Raw genomic sequence first — 22,677 nt, 5'->3', positions numbered from 1 at the left:
TAGTATTAAGAGTCTTAATTTTTTGTGCCTTATGAGATATTTTCTCTGTAGTTGTGGCATTAGCTCATTAAAGAAATAGGATATGAGTGAACTGGGTAAGGTTCTTTCAGAAGTAGTCAGACTTCTCTTTTTATTTTTGTTTCAATTGACTTGCATTGAAATTGAGGGATATTTTGAAGGAAGCTTTTAGTCGAGTTTTTGCAGTTTTCAAAAACAAACTAGTCTAGAATCAGGTGATCAAGACTTATGCAAACTGCTACATTTTACAGTTATAGGTAAGGGATTATTTTACCTTTCACTGGGTGCGTCTACGCAAAATGTTTATTGAAGAGTTGACTAGCTCTGCAGTAAACATCTTGGCATCTACATGTACAGGGCTATTATGTTAAAATAAATGGGAAAAAAAACTCCACAGCAGAGAGTAGTACTTGTATTTATAAGTACTACCCTGCTGTGCAGCACTGCATGTGGAGACACTGACGCAGCTGGCTGGGGCCATGAGGGTGCTTCAGTGCAGGTGCTGCCTGCCAGCTAGCCCTGCTCTGGAGCACCCTTGTGGCCCAGCCAGTTCCTCCGAAGCACGTTGAGCCAGGTCGGAACATCCCTGGACTGGCAGGCTGTCCTCCAGAGGTAGCCGGACCTGCTCCAGCCCAGCTCGTGCTGTGTTCCCAGGCGTACGTTCAAATAGTTCCCCTGGGAGCAGTAAACTCTGGCACAGCAGGTGCCAGAGTTTATTGCTGTGCAGTAATTGTACATACCCACTTTGAATAATATTAGAAAGAAGTAAATGAATGTGACAGTGAGCTGTTAGCTCTGTGTGTGTGTCTGTGTCTATACTGTTCATGATCTACATCCTTATAAAGATTAGAAGTATGACAAAGTCAAGAAAACCTTGGCTTTGAAGGTACGAATTTATGAATTTTGGAATGAAGTAGTTATTGCATGTTTGTTTTAACTGGCTAATTTTTTCCTTTCAGTGAATTATTCCAAAACTGTTTAGTTTGGTCCAGGCTAAGCAGCTGTGCACAAAAGAACATTCTGTACTGAATAAGAAACGATGATCAAGAAACCTTAATAGATGTTTTTTGTATACATATGTACATGCTGAATGTAAGTGGAGGGAAAATTTATAATTTGGTTTGATTGTTATATTAGCTGGAATAAAGCATTTGGGTGAACATTATTTTGTTCGAAATGTTTAGCTTAGGAGCCCCACACTGGAGTCTCATCAGTTTGTCAAGGTTACTGTGGAAGTATGAGACCAAGTAATTTTAAACCCCTCTTAGGGATTGTCCTATTGCTTTACGTTTGTATAATACTTATTAGTAGGAGGTCCGAGTCTGTGAATAGTCTTGATGGATGCTACTATACTACAAGTAATGGTAAAACTGTATTACTAGCTGTGTATAGTTTGGTGGCTGAATTGTAGTGTTAGGATAATGGGGAGATAGATGTATATGTCTGGCTCAGAGGATTGTTATAGAAAAAGAGCGTGTAAGTGCTGTCTGAAGAGAACATGCAGTTATTCTACATGCAGTTTTAAAATCAAAGGAGGTATTCATTTAATATATTATCCTTTATACTTTGCTGTATATGCTGCAAGGCTCTGGAAAAGGTGGATGACCAGGGCCCCTGTTTTGCATTATGCATTTGGACCAAGAAGGCAGGCCTCTTGCATATATGAAGCTCCAAGTGCAGTAGCACTGTGTGGATCTGCCAGTGTGATCACAGGGACCTAAATCCTTTGTTCACCTCCACCTATATGTCCTTTTGAAGAACTTGTTTGTGTGAGGGAAGGGGGTCAAAAACTGAGTTTCGGGTCAGTCAAGGCCTTTCTTTGACTTCTCCAGGTAAGGAGATATGCCCTCTTTTGTATTTAGCAAGCAGCTGTCAGATCATGACAGGTAAGAAACATATCTGGGATTTTTGGTGAATTTAAGTTAATTTAAATCAGTACAGCCTGGTAGCAGTGATGCTGTCATAAAAAAGCAGATACAGTTTTGGTCTGCAGTAATCAGACTTTGCATGCAAGATGTGAAAGTATCACCCTACTTCATGCTGTTTGGGCCTCAGTTGGAACTCTGTTTCGAGTTTTGAGTGCCCCGCTTTAAGAACATGCAGAACTGTTTTCGAACTGGGATACATGGTACTTTGCCAAGGGACGCATGCCTCAATTTGAATAATGGTGGTAGAGTTTCTGGTTAGTCGGCCATGTTGCGTAGTGGTGTTGCTGTGCATTGGCGATGGTGTCAGTACAGGTTTTCCCTCAATTTATGCGATGACCCTTTTTATACGGAAAATTCATTATATGCAAGGTAAATTCACTCCTATGCAATTGGGATAGGATCCCCCCCGCCCCAAGCAGGTAAGTTTGTGGGGGAAGGGGAAAGGGCTGTGGGGCCAGGGCCCGCTCACCCCAGCTCCTGCTGCGAGCAGCTGGGCTGCACCGTGCCCTGAACCGTCTGGGGCTCTCCTTGTCCTCACTCACCCCAGCTCCTGGGCTGCACTGTGTTGTGGTACAGGTAGGTAGTGTTGGCTGTTTCCAGGTCTGCTGCAGCAGGTACTGGAGTGAGTGGGACAAGTGGAGCACCGGAGGGTTTGGGGCATGATATAGTCCGATGGCTGCAGGCAGTTGGCATCTGCTGCTCCTGGGTCACTGCAGAGGGGGCTGGGGTGAGTGGGGAGAAGTGGAGGCCTGGGGCTGCAGCAGGGAGCAAAGCAGAGAGAACTGTAAGTGGGTTTGGGGCAGGGGGACGCGGCTCTTGGTGCTACATGCACCCTGGGAGGTTCTGTGGGCTGGGGGTTGCACCAGGCTCTTCCTGGGGGGTGGGGCGTGTGCCTCTGAATATGTGCACGGAATGAGAACAGGCTGCCGCTGCAGGCTGGGGCCTGCGGCAGCACTGGAAGGGCAAGTTGGGGGCAGATATAGTGAATTTTGGGGTGATAGCAGCCCTCCACCTTGAGCACTGGGAAGAGCTTGTTGCTGCCGCTGGTCCCAGCGTACTCTTATTCAGCGCACAGCGCCAGGGGCATTTGCCCCTGGGAAGAGCCTGGCACAGCCCCTCAGCCCACAGCCTTCTTGGGGTGTGTGCAGCAGCAAGAACTGCACCCTGTACCCCATACCCACTTACAGTTCCCTCCACTTTGCTCCCTGCTGCAGCCCCGGGAGCAGCTGATGAGCTGTGCTGCACCCTTCCCCCTGCCCTGTCCCTAATCCCATTCTTACTCCTTCCCTCCCTCACCGCTGTGGGAATGTATCCCTATTTCTTACATTATAAATTGGAATCCCTTTATGTGAATTCCATTTATGCGCAGTTTTCCAGGAATGCATGTACCGCATAAATCGAGGGAAACCTGTACTCTTTCTAAAGAGTGAACATGCAGAGACACTTCGGGTGTAGGACAGATGTAGCCAAAAACATTTGAAAACCACTGATGCAGAGAAACTGGAAAGGATTCTGAGGCAAACAACAAAGATAAAGGGGTTGGAATACAAGGTGTATGAGGAAAAGCCAAAGGAATTAAATATGGAGAGGAGAAGATTATGGGAAGACATATGATGGACATTTTCAAATAACTGAAAGACTGCCATAAAGAAAATGTAGATAATTTTTTCTTCCTTGCCATGGATTGCAGGACATGAGATAAACCAGAGTTAGAGTAAATTCTAGGAAAAACATCTTGCCATATGAATGGTTGAAGAATGGAACAACTGCCTAGGGAAAGTGTGGAATCTACTTCATCGAAGGCTTTAAGAAGAGCTTGGAGAAGCATCTGAGATGGCTTAGGAACAGCAATCCTGCATCTGTGCATGGAGGGGTGGGAGAGAGAAGGGGAGTGGGACAGTGGACTAGATGACCCTTGAGGTGCCTTCCAACCCTGTAAACACAGTCAGTGCAATACAAATGGTAATAATGGAAAATCTCTTTATAAAAAACCTTTTAATAAAGCAAAGTGGCTGAATGAAAATCACCTTTAAGTGGAATAAAGGTATCATTACTAGATTTTTTTTCTGTGCACTTTGCCTTCTCTAAGTTCTCTAGTATGTATAAATTGGAAATGTTTGATAATCAAAGTCTTTTCCATTAAACAGTATTGACTCGAGACCTATTTCCATTAAGTTTTTCAGCTACAGATTTCCTTCTGCAGTTTTACAGCGTTAGAAGCAGCAGTGTTAAAAGAAAACTTGAGTATATGCATGTCTCAGTTGACTAGAGAAGAATAAATTGTGAGAGACCAGGGGAAATATCAATGGACAGAAATGATTGCATAAAAGCTGTTAACATAATTTTAACTTGTTTGTCTGTTTAGTGTGAGCCTCTCGGCCTTTTGGATAGGGCAGGATATACATTAACAAATCCATTAATAAACATCAGAAATTTATGATCTTAATCACATTGGGTAGATTTGGAGAGATGGGAAATGCAAATTCTATTTAAATGGGGGAAACAGATTTTTAAAACTTCTGTTAGGTGTATTTTATTATTTTAAAATTTTGTTAATAAGCACAGCTAATTATATTCTATGGTGTCTTTCAGTTACAACAATTATGAAGTGCAGAGATTTCCTATTATTTCCAGTAGCAGGATGGTGTAAATTGGTAATAATTTGGTACACAACATACACTTAGCTCTTCAGCAGTACTGGACTAAATACATGTACACCAGGCTTTGTCATACTATGTTGCATCATAATGCAGTTTTATGATGTTCATTACTAAGCTGAATTAAACTTGCATATAAAAAGGAATTCTTTATAGCTTGATTTCGCTTCTGTTGTAGCTAATGAGAGTTTGACTGGCAAAGCTCGAAACTGGAAAGTTTGCTGTTTTACATGCAAATGCTACCCATTTCTTTGCAGATGGCTCTATGGCATAGGGGAAGTGATGTAGTTCTGTTTCGTAGAGGGATGTTGTATGGATAATGCCAGGAACCTGTTGGTTCTGCACTCATTGGGTACAGTGTTTTTTAGTGGCACTCAGTACAATTATGCGTAATGCAATTTGTGTGTATGTGTGTGTGTTGGGGGGGGTGGACAGTGGAGAATCTGCTACTTTGTGAAGCCACCAGTTTGTCTCCTGGAACATGAATTATATGTTACTGTATTATCAGTGTCCTGGAAATCTAAGATATTTTTTAGGCTGAAGCAGTTGTCCCAGAGCATCTTTGATTCGGCTCCGTGGCCTGGGTGAGGAAAGCCACTTCTCGGTTGCCCTTCCTCCCCCACCCCCCCCAACTGTCTTCACGCACATGTGTGCACACACACTGAATTCCAGCATTGAGCTGATTTAATTGCACTAAGCACTTGGGCTAGGGGAAGGGTTTGGGTTATTTGTGTAAAACTTCTTCTAAACATCAACGTATGATAATAAGTAAACAGTTCTGTTTTTCATTTTTTTGTGCATTTGTTTTTGTGCTGATATGTTAACAAGATCTTATGCGGGAAGCATAAAGAGAATCCAGTAAGTACCTTTTTATTTCCAGGAAATGCAGTTATAAAATGGTGATTATCAGAAGGTTTGTTTCTAGAAACCAGCAGCAGATTTTAAAGCACTAGAACCAGACTTGTCCCCAATATATACTATTCTGATAAAGTCATACCATTTGCAAGTTATAGTTATTTATTAGGTTGTAAAAATATTAGCAGAATTACTTGATTTGACACCTTTTTAACTTCACTGTAAGTAAATTTCAAATCCTGATGTTGAGTTATACCAGTTCAGTCTATTCCTGAAAATACTAAGTTAGAAATTCAATAAAAACTGTGGATTGGTTTGTACATTGTTGTAAATCTTATGTTGGAAAGGTCACAAAATTCAAGATCTCTTTGCAACTGTAATAACTTAGCATGGTCATTCATCTTTTCATTTTTTTCCAGTTGCTAATCAAACCAACATTGGCCATTTAAGCTACTCAGCTCTACTAGGTAAGAAACTATTATTGCCCAGGGTAAACTGAAATTCAGATGACCTACTTATTTATATTATTTATTGTCTGTCATCAGTATTATGCTAGACACTTTACAGGCGGGTATGAAGAGAACCACCATATCCCCAAACATCTGTAACGGGGCAGCAACCTATGACCTGTGGGCTGGATCTAGCCTGCAGATGTGGTGCTTGGGCACTTTCTCCCTGCTTCCGCAGGGAGAAATGATGGCAGCAGTTGCCAGGTCCTTGCTCCTGTCTTCCTGGCTGACTCTGACCCAAATTGGTTCATTCCAGCCTGCAGCTTAAAAGGGCTGCTGATTCCTGATCTATAACACAGAATATAAATGAAGGTTGAGGGAATGGAAGGTAGTCTGAAGCCCAGGTTTCTGGTCATTTTTATTTTTGGATATGGTATGAACTTAACTTTTTCAGAAATTAAGACTTGTACAGGTTTGTTGCACAATTGTAATCCTCAAAAGGAAGGACTAAATGACGTTTCTCTCCGCACAAAGACCTAGCATGTGAAAAGGCTTATACAGGGAACCTTGCCTTTCCCATACTTTGCATGCTCACAGGAGGCAGGAGGACAGTAGTGTGCACTCTTGAAACATGCACGCATTAGATTTATGTGTGTGTTTGTTCTTTGTTGAAGTGCTACAACAGTTTATGCAAAGACCAACTTTCATACTATAAAAGAGGTAATTTAGGTTGAAGTATTAGTCAGTGTGATCATTTGTGCAGATGAGAACATGTTAGATTCCCTTGCAAACAGCGTAGAGAGCAGAGTTATAGTTCAGTTAGGTGGCATGTCACAGTGCAAAAGCAGATCAGACTTGCCTTTCATTTTGCTGTCATGCACAATGCCTGGATATTAAATGATGTTGTTTCCTGCTGGCTGATTTATAAACACTGCTGGTGGCAGTAATTGTGACTTGATGACAGGTCCAGGATAGGAGTTAATGGGCTTCATCTTTTCTGTAATGTGGCACTTTTGGATTGGATTATCCTGTGTGGAAAAGCTTCTTGAGTTATTTTTTGTAACCCTGCACAAACATGAGCATGCTTGATATGTAGTTAGTTTTAGGGTCATATTCAGGGCCAGCTGCAGAATAAAGAACTTTGTCTGTGCTTGGCAATCAGAATGAAGCACCAAACCCTTACTTCCCCCTCTCTTCTGCCTGCACTCCCTCCCCTTTGCCAAACTGAGGGAGTCTTGTATCTGAGCCCATTTATTGACTAAATGCTGACTGATTTTATCACTGTTTGCTGACCAGTCTTTTTCAGGGAACCTGGTCTGCTAGTCAGACTTTGGTTTCAGAATGGTTCCTGAATGGTTCCAGTGTAGGAAGGGATCTACTAAGTTTGTCATAAAGGTTCACTATGGCTTGGCACTTGTGACTAAGGATCAGGCAAAAAAAAATTGTGTAAAAAATTGCATAAAATATCCAGCCTTTGCAAGATTTACTTGTGTGCAAGCAAAAAATAGTCTGCAAAAACTGTCTGCTAAAGGAGGGTTTTTTGGTGGAAACTGTGCAGATGAGTCCTGGAGGAGGGGAAACGTTCAAAGTATACCTACCTCAGAGCAGGCTATACGTATGCATTAACAAGCTATGCACAACACAACCATGTTATTCCTGGAAAATGTTCAACTCTAATAGTAAACCACATCTGAGTGGAGGCAGACTTCTATTAAGACAGATTCTCTCTCTTTTTCAGTCTCTTCTGGTAAGCTGAAGAATATTTGTACCTAGTACTTCTCATCCACCTTGATTTTTCTAACGATGGGGAGTTGTTTCTGGTATGAATTTTCTAATTTTTTAAGAGTTTTATTTTTAGGCAATGGTACTTGTGGATGCAGCGAAAGAAGAAATTGAAATATAAAATTAGACATCAACCTAGTTATCATGACTGTATTTAAAATATTTTCATTGACTTTGTAAGCAACTGCTTCTCATTTTGAAGTGCTTTGTGTAACCAGAAATAAAGACCTTGGTGCCTTTTGGATGCCTCATGTAAAGGAATTACAAAATCCCAGATACTTTTTAATTTGCATGTCAAAGATGCAGATAACACTCCTTTTTCTGCTTCTAATGACTTTATACTCAACAAGTCTTACTGCTTCATTTATTGTCAATATTAATGTCTAAGTAGTTGGACTTGAAAGTTCACTGACATGTTGTGTTTGTTATGCACGCTATAAAAAAAACACACATTAACTAAAAATGACACCCTCATTTTACACCAGCATTTTTTCCTTGTGGTAGAGAAATTCATAGGAACTGTATTTTTGATAAATTTAGTCTCATTTAATTTCCTAATTGTGATAGACATTTAGATGCTATGGTGATGGGCACAGTGTAAAAACTTGATATCGACACCTTGCGATTCAGTGTGTGATAATTACTCTGGTTTATTTTATATCTAGATGCTGTGACAATGGAGTTGAGCTGCACTGAAGTACCTCTTTATGTAAGTTCTGTGACATTAGGCTTCTGCCCTAAGAAGCTTTTTCTTTAGCTTATTCAAAGGCAGAATGAATGAAACAAACTTTTCTCTGGTTGATTGAGACTTCGAGCTATTTTCTAATTCTGTTGTGTGTAGGTATGGTACTCTTTGAATAGTATGTCTTACATTACTGAAATGAGTGTAACCTATTTTTCCTTCACAGTCATTTCTGTCTACCTTTTTAATGTAGTAATTACAGTTCTTAGAATTTAATTGGCTATGAGGGGATGACAGCCATTCTGTAGTTTGTTATAGCAGTTCCTGTTATAAGTCCAAATTTGCCATTCTCTCCACTTTCCTTCTCATCAATGCACAGTAAGTCATATCAGTCAACCTTGGTAGGTTATATTTTGAACTAAGGTAGAATATTTCTACAAAATTTGAAATGATTGGATAAGAAACTTTTGAATGATGCTGTATTAAAAATAAAGGAACTTTGCTAAAGTTCAAGAAGCACCCAACTGATGAGAGCCTAGAAATCAGGGCCTACACATCTGTAGTCTACTCCATCTGTGAGGCATTTAAATGTGATCCCAGTATACTCTGCTCAAGCCCCAAAACAGTTAGTTAATGCCAAGCTGGCTGGGTCCTTCTCTTCACTGGCTTAGTCATCAGGCTGAGATGATAGTGCGTTATAAAAGATGTGTTAACATTTTTTTTCATTGATTTGGGGAAGGTGGAATAGTATCACAGCTAGGCAGCTAACAGGTAGAATAAGATGTGATCCACAGTGCACAAAACTGTCTGCTGGGCTTCTAATTTGTGATGAGAGATTCTGGACCAAAGTTTATACTATTACACTTTTTAATTTGAATTTAGTTAACTTTTGAATTATTAATGCTTACTTCAGAATATCTGCTGTAGCAAGCTAGGTGTCAAACGACCGCTGGAGTTGTTCATTAACAATTATATCTTTAGCCCTTCTTTTGCAAAAATAGTCCTCAAATATAGTCTGATGATTTAGAGAGGCATGTCAATGGGAAAAAAGAGAATTTCAGCAAGAGGTTTGCAAGGGAGAAGTTGGCAAGTCTTCCAGAGCTCTCTTTGATTTTAGTCTCCTTGAAGACCTGAAGATGGTTCACAAGGTGGGGGCTTTTGCTCACACTTGTGCAGATGTTTGAAGCTTAAGGGCTGTAGGGAGTAGGATGTAGGGAAGGTTAGCGGGGCATACCGTTTTACTTCATAGGAGAGGAAAACCATTCATTGGCTTTAGGAGGCTTATCAAATCTCTTCCCAAGTCGTAAGAAGTTTGTTGGAGGAACTTACCTACGTATCAGACTCATTAAGAACCCCTATCAGGTTTGAGCCATGGGAAGCATGTCAGTAGCGATTCTCAACCCGATACAAACTGCAGTAGGTTTGTTTGTCTGAAACAAACTTCTTTGCTCACTGGGGGCCCTGATAGGAAGGGCGTGGTTTAAATCACAGACCCAGCTCACAAATATCATAGCCTGATCATGGTGGGGGCTACCATTTTCATGTCCTCCCCCCCACCACACACCCCCTGATTGGCTGAGGGGGCAGGTTTAGGGCCATCTGGCTGGCTGAGTCTAGTCCCCAGTGTCAGACCAGGGGGGAAGAATCAGAAGTGTCCAATAGGGGATGGGGGGAGGGAAAAAGGGTTTCAAGGCAGGTTGTGGGGGCTGGAGTGTGGGCAGCTGCTGCATCTGAGCCTCACTCGCCCTTGCCCTTCCCCTGCCCCTGCTTACACATGGGGGGCTGCTGCCGCTCACCCACTGCTGGCCCCGCCTCTGCTTCCAGCTCCACCGCATGCAGGAAACCTGCTGGGAACTCCTCAGCAAGTGGCCATATTGTGGCATTTCATTGCAAATTGCATTTTTCATGTAAATGACTTCATTTTCTGATTTTTCACAAAAAATGTGAAATCAAGATTTAAATCAGGCCCTACAAATAGGAGTATTTTGCATTGTAGTTGGGTAAGGAGGTAGTGGCTGGTTGACCTCCAAAGATCCTGTCAAGGCCTAGGCTGATAAATATTTAAGAACTTCATAAGTTGTGTGTCAGCAGTTTTGGGGTGATTGGTATCTTGATGAACTTTGCAAGTCTGCCAGAAGTTGGAATTGTAGGCAATGCTGCACCTCCACCCACATGCTGGGAAGAGCTGGGCCTGTGCTGGGTGGTGGTGGCGCTGAGAGTGGAGAAGCGACAAAATTTGGGGTGGATGCAGCATTCTCCCAGCGCCACCAGTGCCTGCTCTGAGCCCAGCCCCCGCTGAGAAGAGCTCTGTGCAACCCTGGCCCCATCCCACCCTGCCCAGGCCCAGACCCAGACCCAGGGGCACATGGCCCCCCCCCCCATACCCTCCTGGGGTGCAAGCAGTGGCAGGAGCTGCCTTCCCCTCCCCACGAGCTTCAGCTCCAGCCCTCCCCTGCCCCAGCTGGGCAGCACCTGCTCTTGCCCCTCCCCCCTCCCTCACTGCAGGGGGGGCGTTGATCTGCCCCTCCCACACCCCTTCCTTCCTCCCTCCCCTTCCACCACAATGCTCTGACCAGCTGAAGGCAGTTGTATTGGAAATAGGATCGGTATTGGCTGATATGCCTCCTTAAATATTGGGTATCAGCCCCCAAAATCTCTATCAGTGCACCCCTAAGCAGGGGCATTTGTTTTCTCTTAGCAAGCTTCCTTTAGGATACGCATAGGTTCTCCTGCTTTATTTGTGTAGTTTTCATAGAAAACACAGATCAATATTTAGTTTAGATGGCAAAGTCTGTTTTTCTTTGTGAAGATCTCATGTCTATTTTCATTAACCAGTTCTCTGGCTTGTTGAATTTGTCTAAAATTCCCTGCATAAAAATGTATAGAAAGAGATTTCTAAAGAAGGCTCTCAAGAAGGGGTGGGTATATATCTCCATTGGAATTGATTCAAGTATATCCCTATTTTGTTTTTCAGTCCCTTTTGATAGTGGTGGAGGAACAAGGATGCAAAACTGTGATATTTGTATGCTGAGCACATGCAACTCGACTGTAGCATAACAATGGGTGGGTGAGAAGGACATAGGTTGTAGGGGGCACTGGTGCCTCACTCCTTTCCCTGCCCCCCCCCCCCGCACACACCTTGCACCTTGCCTGCAGGGGCTTTGATTCCAGGTCTTGCTTGCAGGTGTTTAGAGTTCTGACAAATTGGTGTTTAAATGGTTGCTTGACACCTGTTGCCAGCAAAAAATAAAAAAGCTGATATTTCCCTATGCAGCAGGAAACCTCTGGCTGCTGCTCCTGCACTGTGTGCCACCACTGCCCAGGATGCAGAACTTGCCAGTTACACCCCTGAAAGTTGAAAACAATTCAGTAGTAAATTGTAATGCATTATTCCCTGTAATGCAACAGGGTAAAAATCCAATTACAGAACCTATAAATGTTATGATTTGAAAAATAAATTATAATGGAAGAGAACATTTTAAAGACTTCAAACACACGTCCTTCTTTTAATTGAAGGACATATTTCTGGCTTCTAGTAGGTAAAGTATTGTTGTTGTTACAAATTTTTCTTTTGGTAAGCTTGTTGAAAGTTTAGGGTTACTAAATGATGATAAAATAAAATAGCATAATATAATAAAGCTTTTTCTATTCAGTCCAGGCACATGATAATTATGACATACTGCTTGAATCAATGCAGTTTTAACTGATATAAAATGAATTTGGAATGACTTCTGTGGTTTTTTTTCCCCTTATTATTTTATTTTTCCCTTTCTGTAAAGAATATACTGCAGAGATTATTCATTTAGCAGTCTAGTGAATGTGGTATCTGTCCATTTGCTAACATAGCATAAATCCATCTTGTCACATATGGAAAAGTACTGTATTTAGGCAGCTGCTGTTTCAGTTTTATGTAATAAATGTACTGTATTTACTCAAATATAAAATGATACACCCCCTGCAAAAGAATGGAGAAAAAGCCCATTATCTTATACTTGTATATGAAGTAGAATGGGCAGCAGGTGGCTGAACCTCAGACCCAAGTCAGACCCACAGCAGCCTCCTGCTTCCTCTCCATTTTCCCTCTGCAGCTTCTGACCCCCTCCTCCTGTACCTCCCCCCCACCCTTACTATCAGCTCAGCTTTGGCTCAGGCTGGGGACTCCCCCTGGCGTGGAGCACATGGAAAATCCTTCTCCTGCTGCACTGACACTGCTGAATGGCCAGGCAAGGACTGACCTTCCGTGTGTTGTGCTCTGCGATGGAGCAGCCTGAGCAGCATCTGACAGTAAGGCGGGGGAGGTGAAGAGGCAGAAACTGGGGAACTGGAAGGAAGAGGCAGAGGTGGGTGGTAAGGGGGCAGGAAGACTGTGGGAGGGGCAGAGGGCAAGGCTATCATCTGACTTCCCCTCTCCTCTCCCCCAGTCGCTGCTTTCCCTGCTGTAGCAGTGTGTGTGTGTGTGGGGCGGGGAGGATTCAAGACAGCCCCCCAATACTTAGGTTCTATGCTTTGAAAATTATAATAAATTTCTGCATTTTCCATATATAAAATCTAATTCTTGGGGAAGTTGTTTTATATTCAAGATAATCTTATATTCAAGTAAATATGGTAATATTTTAAAAGCAGAGTGATGTAATTCTAGAAACTCTGAAGAGGAGGAACGTTTGATGAAACACAACATGGTGAAGGCTTTCAACTCTGGGAGCCAATGAGTTTGTTCTTTTAATTGAAAATGTGTTAGCACTACAGGAAAGCCATGATCTTATGTAGCATTAAACCAGCTGCTTTTTAGCAATGTTATTGATGAAACAAACTTTAAGCAGTGGCCAAGTAAATATTCCAGAAGGATTTCAGAAAGAGTAATGGTGTCATGGAGTAGAGAGCATGTGGGAGCAATAAAACTGTCAGAAGGACAAGGGAAAAGGAGAGGTACATCTGTAAAGTATACAGTATTGAGTATTGAGGGTCTGTAGGTATTCCCTTTGTGGAGAAGGAAGATCAGGAGAGAAATATGGAGATGCTGGGTCTTCTTGTGCATGTCTTGATATATGCAAGATTCTGCTCTAACCATAAGGTGAGGTCTCCTCTTAATGGATTGGTTTGGATTGAACTCACTCCCTCAAAGGAACATTAGGACGTTGCCCCAGTCTCTTCCAACTGAGTTACGTCCTCAGCCCTGCAGATCTTGGAAATCTACTAGGAAAGAACCAACGGAGAACTGTAGCTCCATTTTACTTTTTTCTTCCTTTGATTTCAGTGCTTCTGTGGCACCCTGGTAGATTCCTTACCCCCTCAAAATGTGCTTTCCTGACAGATTGATGTTTTTGTCTTTCACCCTGTCTCTCACCCATAAACTTCTTGAATTCAGTATAATGGTTCCAAGTCACCCTGGTATTTTAACCTTTTAACCAGGCAGACCTATTATTTCTTGCATTGTGGGAGACTGTTAATGTTCTTACTGTTTTTCATATAATTATAAGTCAGATGTTGATTTTTTTTTTTTTTTTAATTGTAAAACAAGCTTCCAATATTTGCTGGATGTATGATTAATGTGTATATCCTGATAATTATCGACAAAATTGCTCTGTAAACGGTAAGAGCTGGGTTGATTTCTTCCTGCTGGCTTTGTAGGTAGAGAGCCCCGCCCCTCCCAAAGGAACAGTTAGTCATTATGTCCAATTATTTAAATTAATGGCATTTCCTGGACTCTTTCTGGGTGTTTTCCACATGGGATACTTTGCCTAGTAGTAAGTCATTAATGCTGTTTACTCCTGTTAGCATTGCATCACTGCACCTTTGGGAAAACTATTTTACATATCAACTGCGGAGCTGTTAAATGAAAAGTGACAACTTGAAATACTGTTTTTTAAAAAAAAGGTGAAGCAAGCAATAGTTTCAGTAACTATACCTGCCTCTTGAGCTCCCTGCCAGTTTTTATCATTTTATAATCACATTCTCTTATTTAAATCTGTTGTCTCCTTTCTGTTGCTATATAAATGCTGGTTATGTTGGTAACAGAGGATAGTGGCAAAGATTCTGTACCTTACAAACATAAAAGCTGAGTAATAGGGCTGGTCAAAAATGTTCATGTAAAAAGCTTCCCATGGGAAATGTGGCTTAATTGAGAACAAAATTTTGTGCAAATGTTTCCTTTAAAAAAAAAGTTGACAAAATGTTTCATTTGTTAATAGGATAATTTGAAATGGAAAAAAATTGTACTGACAGTGCAAAAAATAAATGAATAGTTTGCTTTGCTATGATTAAAAATGTCATTTAAGGTTTTTGGAAGTAAAAGTGTATTTGGTTTCCTTGCTTTCTTAGCACTGGAAAGAAAGTGTTGGAAAACCTAATTTTTCAACTGAGAAAACAAAACTGATATTTCTGTTTTGAGAAATCTTTTTTATTTAAATGAAATACAATTTTCTGTGAAACTTCCCAAGCTTATCAGTAGGAAATATTCAAAGGGTAGGGTTTTGGGGGGCGGTTTTGGTGCAAAATGTTCTGCAGGAAATGTGTATTTTCTTAAATCTTTACTGACTACGTATGTTCCTTTCTTGTCAGAGCTTTTGTGGCAAAGTGGTGTGCTAATTTCATTCTTTCTGTCTTGGATATTGATGATTCTCTGTAATGTTTGAATTCCTTGTACACTGAATGCACTGTCCATACAGGCATTGGAGATAGGGAAGTAGTTATTCTTATGTTATAAATGAGGATTTAAGAACAGTGTTAATGACTTTCCCAAGGTTACATGGGAAGCCTGTGGTGGAGCAGAGACTTGCATCCAGATTTCACAAATTCTAGCTTAGTGCTCTAACACTATGGCAGCCTACCTCTCTCATATTTTGACATTAAGGTCTGGTCTGCACTAGGAGTGCCTTTGTGCAAGGTAGCTTACTGAACTGTTGAAACTGTGAAAGCTTTGAAAGCTCTCCTGCTCCCAATATGTACTAAAAACATTCAGATGGGGAGATAGTGTGGAGTACCTAGTATACTTCAAATTGCCACCCTATCTTAATTGTTCCCTAACTTTCCACTGCTACCAGTAATGGTAGCTCAGCTTAGGTAGTAGCAATCGTGGAAGAACTAGTGCAGCCCAGCTTGTGGAGTTTCAATTAGAGTGGCATCTAAATGTGCTCAGAGCAAAAAACAGCATCAGCCACATCATTGCTAGTATTGGAACTTTGCTTCTAATAACGAGAGTGGGATATTAGAAATGGTAGCATAGAATCTTTACTGAATGTTTTTCTCAGCTGTCCATATATATGTAGTCTGTTCTTAAAGGGGTTTTTGCATTGTAGCACATGTTAGTTAATTATTCCTTGATATACAATCTTTTGATTTCCTTTCTGTACAGGCATTTCAAAGTTCTTTTGATCCTTTGTTACCTTTTCAAAGTATAGGTCTTTTCTGCAAGGGTGCTTGGGCAAACACCTGGACTACAGCCAGGTTCATTAGCATCTTAATTATTTTCTTACTTCAGGATATTTTGATTCCTGAAGGGAGAGTTGGCATGCTTCCCTTGGACCTAAATTTAAACCTGTTATAGTTATTTGTGCATGGGAAGCTTAGACTAGAGGGTATTTGAGCAGGCTTAATTTAAGGACAGCTAGTTGTCAACTGTCTAAAATACAAAGAATAAAAAGATTAAATATGGGCAAGTGATAGAAAGGTTATGTTATAGACCAACAGGACTTGAGAGTGAAAAAAACATGTTCCTAGATTTACTTTCAAAGTTCTTGAGATCTTTGGCTGTTCATTGCAGTTTTAACTTCCCAGACTTCTGTGGGGCAGAAACGCAACAGAATATGAATCGCCCAGGAGTTTTGTAGTTTACAACGTGGATCATTTTGTGATTCAGGTAGTAAAGAATTGTACCAGGACAGTATAAGTGCAATTGCTGCTACTACTTCTACTAATATACAGTATAAGTATAGAATAATGAAACTACTTTATGAGAGGAATAAACTGATTAAAAAACTGAGTTGGTTACACTGACTATGAAGTAGTTAAATTCACCATAGCATCATTATTAGTAGGTAGCACCAAGGCTAAGTACAGACATTTGGGGCTTTAGGGGGAGGCGAAATGACTGTCTGATAACCAGGTAAGTCAGGATGGAAGGGTTAGTGGGGAGGGTTGGGGGTCTGGCAGGGGTCTGCCACGGCATGTGGGGGAGGCACAATCCATGAGGGGTAGGGGGTAGGTGCGACTTGTGAGGGGTGGTGGGGCAGGTGTGACCCACAGGTGGGGTGAAGTTACTCCCCCACCCCCTGTGAACCTACATCCCCCACCAGGACTTTTGCTTGGCTCTGGCAGCAGTGAACATTGTTAAAAAGTGGGTGCACCCAGAGCAGCTTGTTGGGATGAGGGTTGACAGGGCTGGTTGGGTGGGGGAGGGGGGGAGCAAGGGACTGGGGGATGAGGGGAATAGCCCAGTTGAGGAAGGGTGTGTGTGTGAAAAGAGCAGGCCTGGATCTGGGGCCAGTGGCCTCCTCTAACAGAAAGGATAATGGAGGTGAGGGTGGCAGACCAGGTACCCACAAGTCAAAATTTCATGGGTACATTTTCAGTACCATTGTGCAGGCCAACATTTAAGTTGTGCAGGCAGCTTCTATTATGCTTAGGCCACGCTCACACACACAAATATGGATTGACCTTGAAATTCAGGGGGTGGAGGGAAGATGAAAATAGATCAGTAAGGTATTTAATTCTGTAAGAATGCAATCAATGCACAATTTAAAAATTACAGGAGGTTCATTTGTGCCTTTGCATGAAGTCCATATAGGACAGGGCAGTGAAGTTGAGGTTTGTCATTCTGGAGCGAGCTATTGTGCCTTCCAGAGTCGCCACTCCTGCCTGATCTTCTGTATTATGCTGTGGGCTTGTCAGAGTAACTTTATATTATGGAGTACAGCACTTTCTCCCCCAACTTTCCCACGTCTAACCTGTTCTCCTGGCTAGTGCCTTAAGGCATAACTCTTCTTACTCACAGTTCCTTCTTATCCACTCCTTGGTTTCTTGCCCCTGGGAGGTTGAAAGAGAATGAGGGGGATCTTTACTCCCATGTTTAAGACATGTTAGGGTTCAGCACAGTCTGGCCCATAATTTAGATTTTCACAAATTTATTGTGATACTGAATAGTGACTTTAAGACACACAAATTGCAAACCATATTTAAAATATAAAGACCTTTTATAATGTATTTGAAGTCTCTGGTTTACATTTACTAATATACAGAGCCATAATGCAAGGATTTGACCCAGCTTGGGCTGAACTCAGTGAGAGGTTTGTCACTGACTGCAGTGGGAGCTGGGTCAGGTCCTTAGTGGGTGGATGGCTTGGTGTGCTCATAAAAGACTCCACAGTTATTGTTCCACATTTGTATGCGCAGTTGTTGCCAAAATGAGAGCCTCTGAGGAAATGAATTTAAAACAATGGGATCTATTTTAAAAGGTATGAAGGAAAATAACTGGATCTGACAAGATGTGTCCTGCAGTGCCCTGATCATTTTGCTGGACGATTTAGCTTGCATTCTGAATTTTCTATAGTTTAGATATAAAAAGAAGCCCTTTAAATGGTCAGGCATTTACTGACTGGTAAGACACACAAATCACTTGGCATGAATCTTAAATTTAAAGCAGAGGTTTCAGTGTAATAGATTAGTAATAGAATAGTTAAATTTTTTTTTTTTAACTAGGCCTATGTCATGTCCCACATGTTCAGTGGTTCAGGCTGTTAAAAAGTATTTATGTTTCTATTTGTTTGACATGCATATTATTTTTTGTTCTCCAAGAAAGTGTTTTCAACAAACTCTTCTATGGCCTGTTACACCTTACTTTCAGTAAGGTTTTCTGGATGTTCAGTATAGACTTCTGAATTTTTATTCTCTTAAAGCCAGGGGTATCAAAGATGCAGGAGCCCTACCACCTGACCTGTGGTTCTGCCTGTGGATCTTGGGCCAGCCCTGCATGCAGTACATGCCAGCCTCATGTACTTCATGTGGCATGTGGATCCAGTCTAGCACATACCGCACACGGGGCTGAATCTGACACGCTCACACTGCATACAGTGCATGCAGGGCTAGTCCAGGGTACGTGCTACATAGAGCGTGGGGGGCAGGTTTGGGGCGTGTATTGTGTGTGACACCTGCTCTGGACCTAGCTCTTTGTGCTGGAACTGGCGCTGATTTCGATTGGGCCTACAGATTGGGCCTACACTGAATCCAGGCTGCAGTGTGGTTTGGTCATGCTGCATGCAGTGCAGGGCAGCCCGAGAGAGCTGAAGGGAATTCTTCCCTTCCTGAACCGCCCCCCGCCCCCCCAATGGCTTGTCCTATATGGACTTCATGCAAAGGCACAAATGAACCTCCTGTAATTTTTAAATTGTGCATTGATTGCATTCTTACAGAATTAAATACCTTACTGATCTATTTTCATCTTCTCTCCACCCCCTGAATTTCAAGGTCAATCCATATTTGTGTGTGTGAGCGTGGCCTAAGTGTAATAGAAGCTGCCCGCACAACTTAAATGTTGGCCTGCACAATGGCTTGGGAAAGGAAGGGGGGCCTGCACTAACCCAACTGAAAACTAAGCATCAGTTTAGTTGGTTATCGGTTCTACCTATGCTGCGTAAGAATAAGCTGCCTAGATTGAATCGATTTTTGCCTCAGGCTTTTTGAATGTCTGTACTTAGAGAGGAGTTAGTTAGGCTATCTGTGATGATTAAGTCTTCTGAATACAGTAATATCCCTGTTATCCAGCATGAGTGGGGAATGCCAGTTGCTGGTTATGTAAAATCTTCAGCTATCTGAGGCAGCCATAGGTGGAGTATGTGTGGTGGGGGGGTGGCGGTGGCAGCCACACGCGGAGCAGTGACAGCAGAGAATAGTGGGTGGTGGTGGTGGGCGCATGCAAGCTTCCGCCCACCCAACCTGGCCGGCTGGAAATTCCAGTGAATAGATTATTACGGCTTGTAGAATGCTGGAAAACGGTGATTTTACTGTATTTACAAACTGTTGTTATGTTTCCTTGTCATCACCTTGTATGACACTTTTAGAAGGTGTAGTATAAGTAGTCAGTTCTCAGTCCTCCTTTATTAGGCTTGGCAGAATTTGATTTTTATTTTATTTATAATTTTGATAGATGATTTCAATGTTATTTTTCAGCATTTATTTAGATTTTTATTGATTTTTAAATTTTCAGGATTGTGTGAAACTAGGGTTGTGGGGGGCAGACAACTTATTAATGACAGTTTAACTGCCCTACATGACGAACATAACTACTGTAGGACTGTCTCCAGCTGAGCAGCAGAGCCCCATCAGTCCTGGCTGTGTTTGCTTGTAGCTCTGTAGGCCACTTTGTTACTTCCTCTTGCTTTGTTCCCAGTCCCCTGGGGTTTCTGGGAGTTGCAGTCCAAACTATAGTCAGCATGGTTCTGGAGGACCTCTCCCGCTGTTGTCATGTACTCCATCAGCCATCATTTTTCTTGCGTTCTCTTTCTATAAATTTTGATGATTAATGATGGAAATATTTTTTGTTAGTCTGTGAGTATGAGGTGAAATCATTTATCAGCATTTACTAATAAAAGTCAAATCCTGCCAAACTTATTTTTATGCACTAACTCTGTTGCTATCTTGGAAATTTAATTGCTCTGAAATTCTTCTGACATGGACTGGACTGTAACACTATTTCTGGACTGTAACATAATGTTCCAGATGCAACCACACCAGAGCTATATGACATAACATCCACATATATGTGGGCCCAAAATTTCTTCAGTTTTTGCAGTAATAATTTATTGTGAATTTCTGTTTTGTTTGTTGTTCACAATCTTCTCCAGCATAACTGCTGCAGGTGGAAGAAGTGCAGGAGCAGAGAGATGGATCAGCAGGCAGAAACAAACTAAAAGGTAGAGAGTGAATGGGAATGGGGCAGAAGGTATGCAACAGGTTGGTCCTCAGGTTCCCTGTTGGGAAACAGTGCTGAAGAGAGTTAGGTGCTGGTGATTAGAGGGTTTGACTGTTGGGGTCAAGACCAGACAGAATAGGAGGCAGGGGGTTGGGCTGCTGGGAGGGTTTGGTTTTCTTTGACCATTGTCATTTTCTTGCAACTGCTCTGTAACACTCAGCGGTCCAGTTTTCTGTTTTCATTTGCCCAATTTCATTTTTGTTTTAAGCAAATTTTGTTTTAGTCTCAGTTCTTTGATACTTTGTATATGTTTTTGTTGTTGTGGAGTTAATGGAACTTACGCTATAATCAGTATCTTGATCTAGCATAGCTGGAGTGAAGGCAGCATGAATATTTAGATAACATTTGAGTTATGCATCCATGCCCATGCACTAAGCTTTTCAGGGCATGTTAGGATTTTTGCATTATAGTAGTAGAGTGACTATCAATTTGTCCTAGTGAACTGTGGAAGAATGTAACTTCTTTCTGGTCAATGATAAGGCTTGCGGGAAAGAATTGGAGGGCTAGCAAATTTAAATAGAGATGCAAACTAGCTTTACTTATGAGTTGTCATATTAACAGTTGAGTTGTATATATTTGAATGTTAGCTAATGGAGAGGGAACTCAAATTCAAGGCACCACTGCAGCTGAGTTAAGAACAAGGTCTTAAATTTAGGGATAGCATTCAAGTTTAACTTTGCAATGAAGATAAGGCCAAAGCTGCCTCTTGTTCCTGGATTTCCTTTGTTTCAGAAGGCTTTCATTCCATTGTACAATAAATAAATGGTCTTTTAGATTTCCTCCTGTCTTCTGCCAGATAGATTTTAATTCCATTGTCCTGATTTAAACTTCTTTTAATGTACAAAATGGACAGAAACCAAGGCTGAAAGGGACCATTACATTACTGAGTCTGACCTCCTATATATCATAGACTGCCTCCCCCAGCATTCACCCCAAAATCTTATATCAAGGTTGAAGATTTTAAAAAATATTTCAATATTTAATTTTTCAATCTGTGCACCACCAGTGGAATGCCTTGGACACCACTGATGTCTAAGGACTCCATGTTGGCTAGTGTGATAAAACTCATTGCTTTTAATGAATTGCTGCACATCATGCTTGAAGAGTGCATCTCTGTTACCTTGTGTACACAAATGCATGCTTTGTCTTTGGGAATAAATATATTGGAAAAAAAAGTTCTTTGGATGTAGTATGAAGCAGCCAGCAAAGCATAGAGTTGGCAACAGCTGCTGTAGCATTTATTGTTTCTTTTCAAAGAATAAAATATTTTTCATCCACCAAGTTATAGTGATACCTTGATAAAGACATCCTGTATGTTAATGTTTTGAGAAGTAAGAATTGCCCTCTCTTCACTCTTTTCCTAATTTGACATCAACCATGGGAACAGCTCTAAGCAGCCTCTGTTCCCCAATCATCAACCTTCTGCCATGTTATCTTCATCTTGCACAAAGGTGAGATTTTCTGTTTGTGCTACGTTTTGCTTAGCAAGTTTTCTGTGCAAATTCTCTATGTATATAGTATATGGGTTTTTCTTATTGTCATGGTGTACTTATTAGAGGTGCACCAATATATCAGTCAGGTATTGGACTGGCACTAATAAAAGGGAAATGTTAGCCGATTAATGTTCAACTTTTTTTGGCCTGTGTAGCTGATAATGTCACTGATAAATATAATGTGCCTTCTGACTGGGGCCTCTGGGTGCTACGTGCTTTTATGCAGCTGCAGCATGTGCATGGCCAGGAAAGCAGCCAGACAGCATGGAGAGCAGTGCTCAGCAAGTAAGTCTGTGGAAAGGAAGGGGGAAGGGGAGTGTGTGTGTGGTGGTGGGGGGCAGATGAAGGCTCTCACAGTAAAGGAGGGAGTGGGGCAGGCACTGCCTAGCTAGGGTGGTGAATGGAACTCCGGAGCTGGGGGTGGGATGGAACCATGGGTGGCTCATCTAGGGGATGCGGGAGAGGTGGGGAGGGTGCCTTCCTGTCACTGTGCGCACCCCCAGGGGAGGTATGGGGGGGCATGTGCCCCCCTAGATTTGTGCATGTTGTGGAGGTGGGTTGCCTGCTGCGGGATTGAGGCCCCAGGGGTCATATCTGCTTTTTCCTGGTGGGGGGCAGGAGCTGGGCTCAGATGTGCAGGGTGGGCAGATGGCAGCAGCAGTGCTTCCTCTCTATGTGAAGGAAAGCTACATGTCCCTGCAAGCTGATGTTGGCGACCAGCATGGACAGCTAGAGACCCTCTGGGTAAAAATTCATGGGGAATACGGCACAGGGGACACAACGGTGGGAGTCTACTACAGACCTCCCACTCAAAGTCCTGAGCTTGACCAGGAGTTCGCCCGGGAACTGAA

The 22,677-nt window shown here is 42.0% G+C and overlaps 1 protein-coding gene across 3 annotated transcripts in view; it reads left to right on the top strand.

Annotated features, from left to right (window-relative positions):
* Positions 1-22,677, top strand: part of ARHGEF28 (Rho guanine nucleotide exchange factor 28) — a 221,277-nt gene that overhangs the window by 4,448 nt on the left and 194,152 nt on the right. For 2 of the 3 annotated variants that reach the window (XM_019532256.1, XM_019532253.1), the window contains exon 2: positions 8,355-8,398. In XM_019532256.1, coding sequence (XP_019387801.1) covers positions 8,366-8,398 — 33 coding nt within the window. In that variant the 5' untranslated portion in view covers positions 8,355-8,365. Of the gene's footprint in view, positions 1-8,354; positions 8,399-22,677 lie in introns of those variants that run through there. The other variant, XM_019532258.1, reaches the window with a different exon arrangement.

This window comes from Crocodylus porosus, unplaced genomic scaffold (assembly GCF_001723895.1).
Source record: "Crocodylus porosus isolate Cpor-Errol unplaced genomic scaffold, CroPor_comp1, whole genome shotgun sequence".
Classification (NCBI taxonomy): Eukaryota; Metazoa; Chordata; order Crocodylia; family Crocodylidae; genus Crocodylus; species Crocodylus porosus.
Note: the sequence above shows the minus strand (reverse complement) of the source record. Positions and strands in the feature narration are given on the sequence as shown.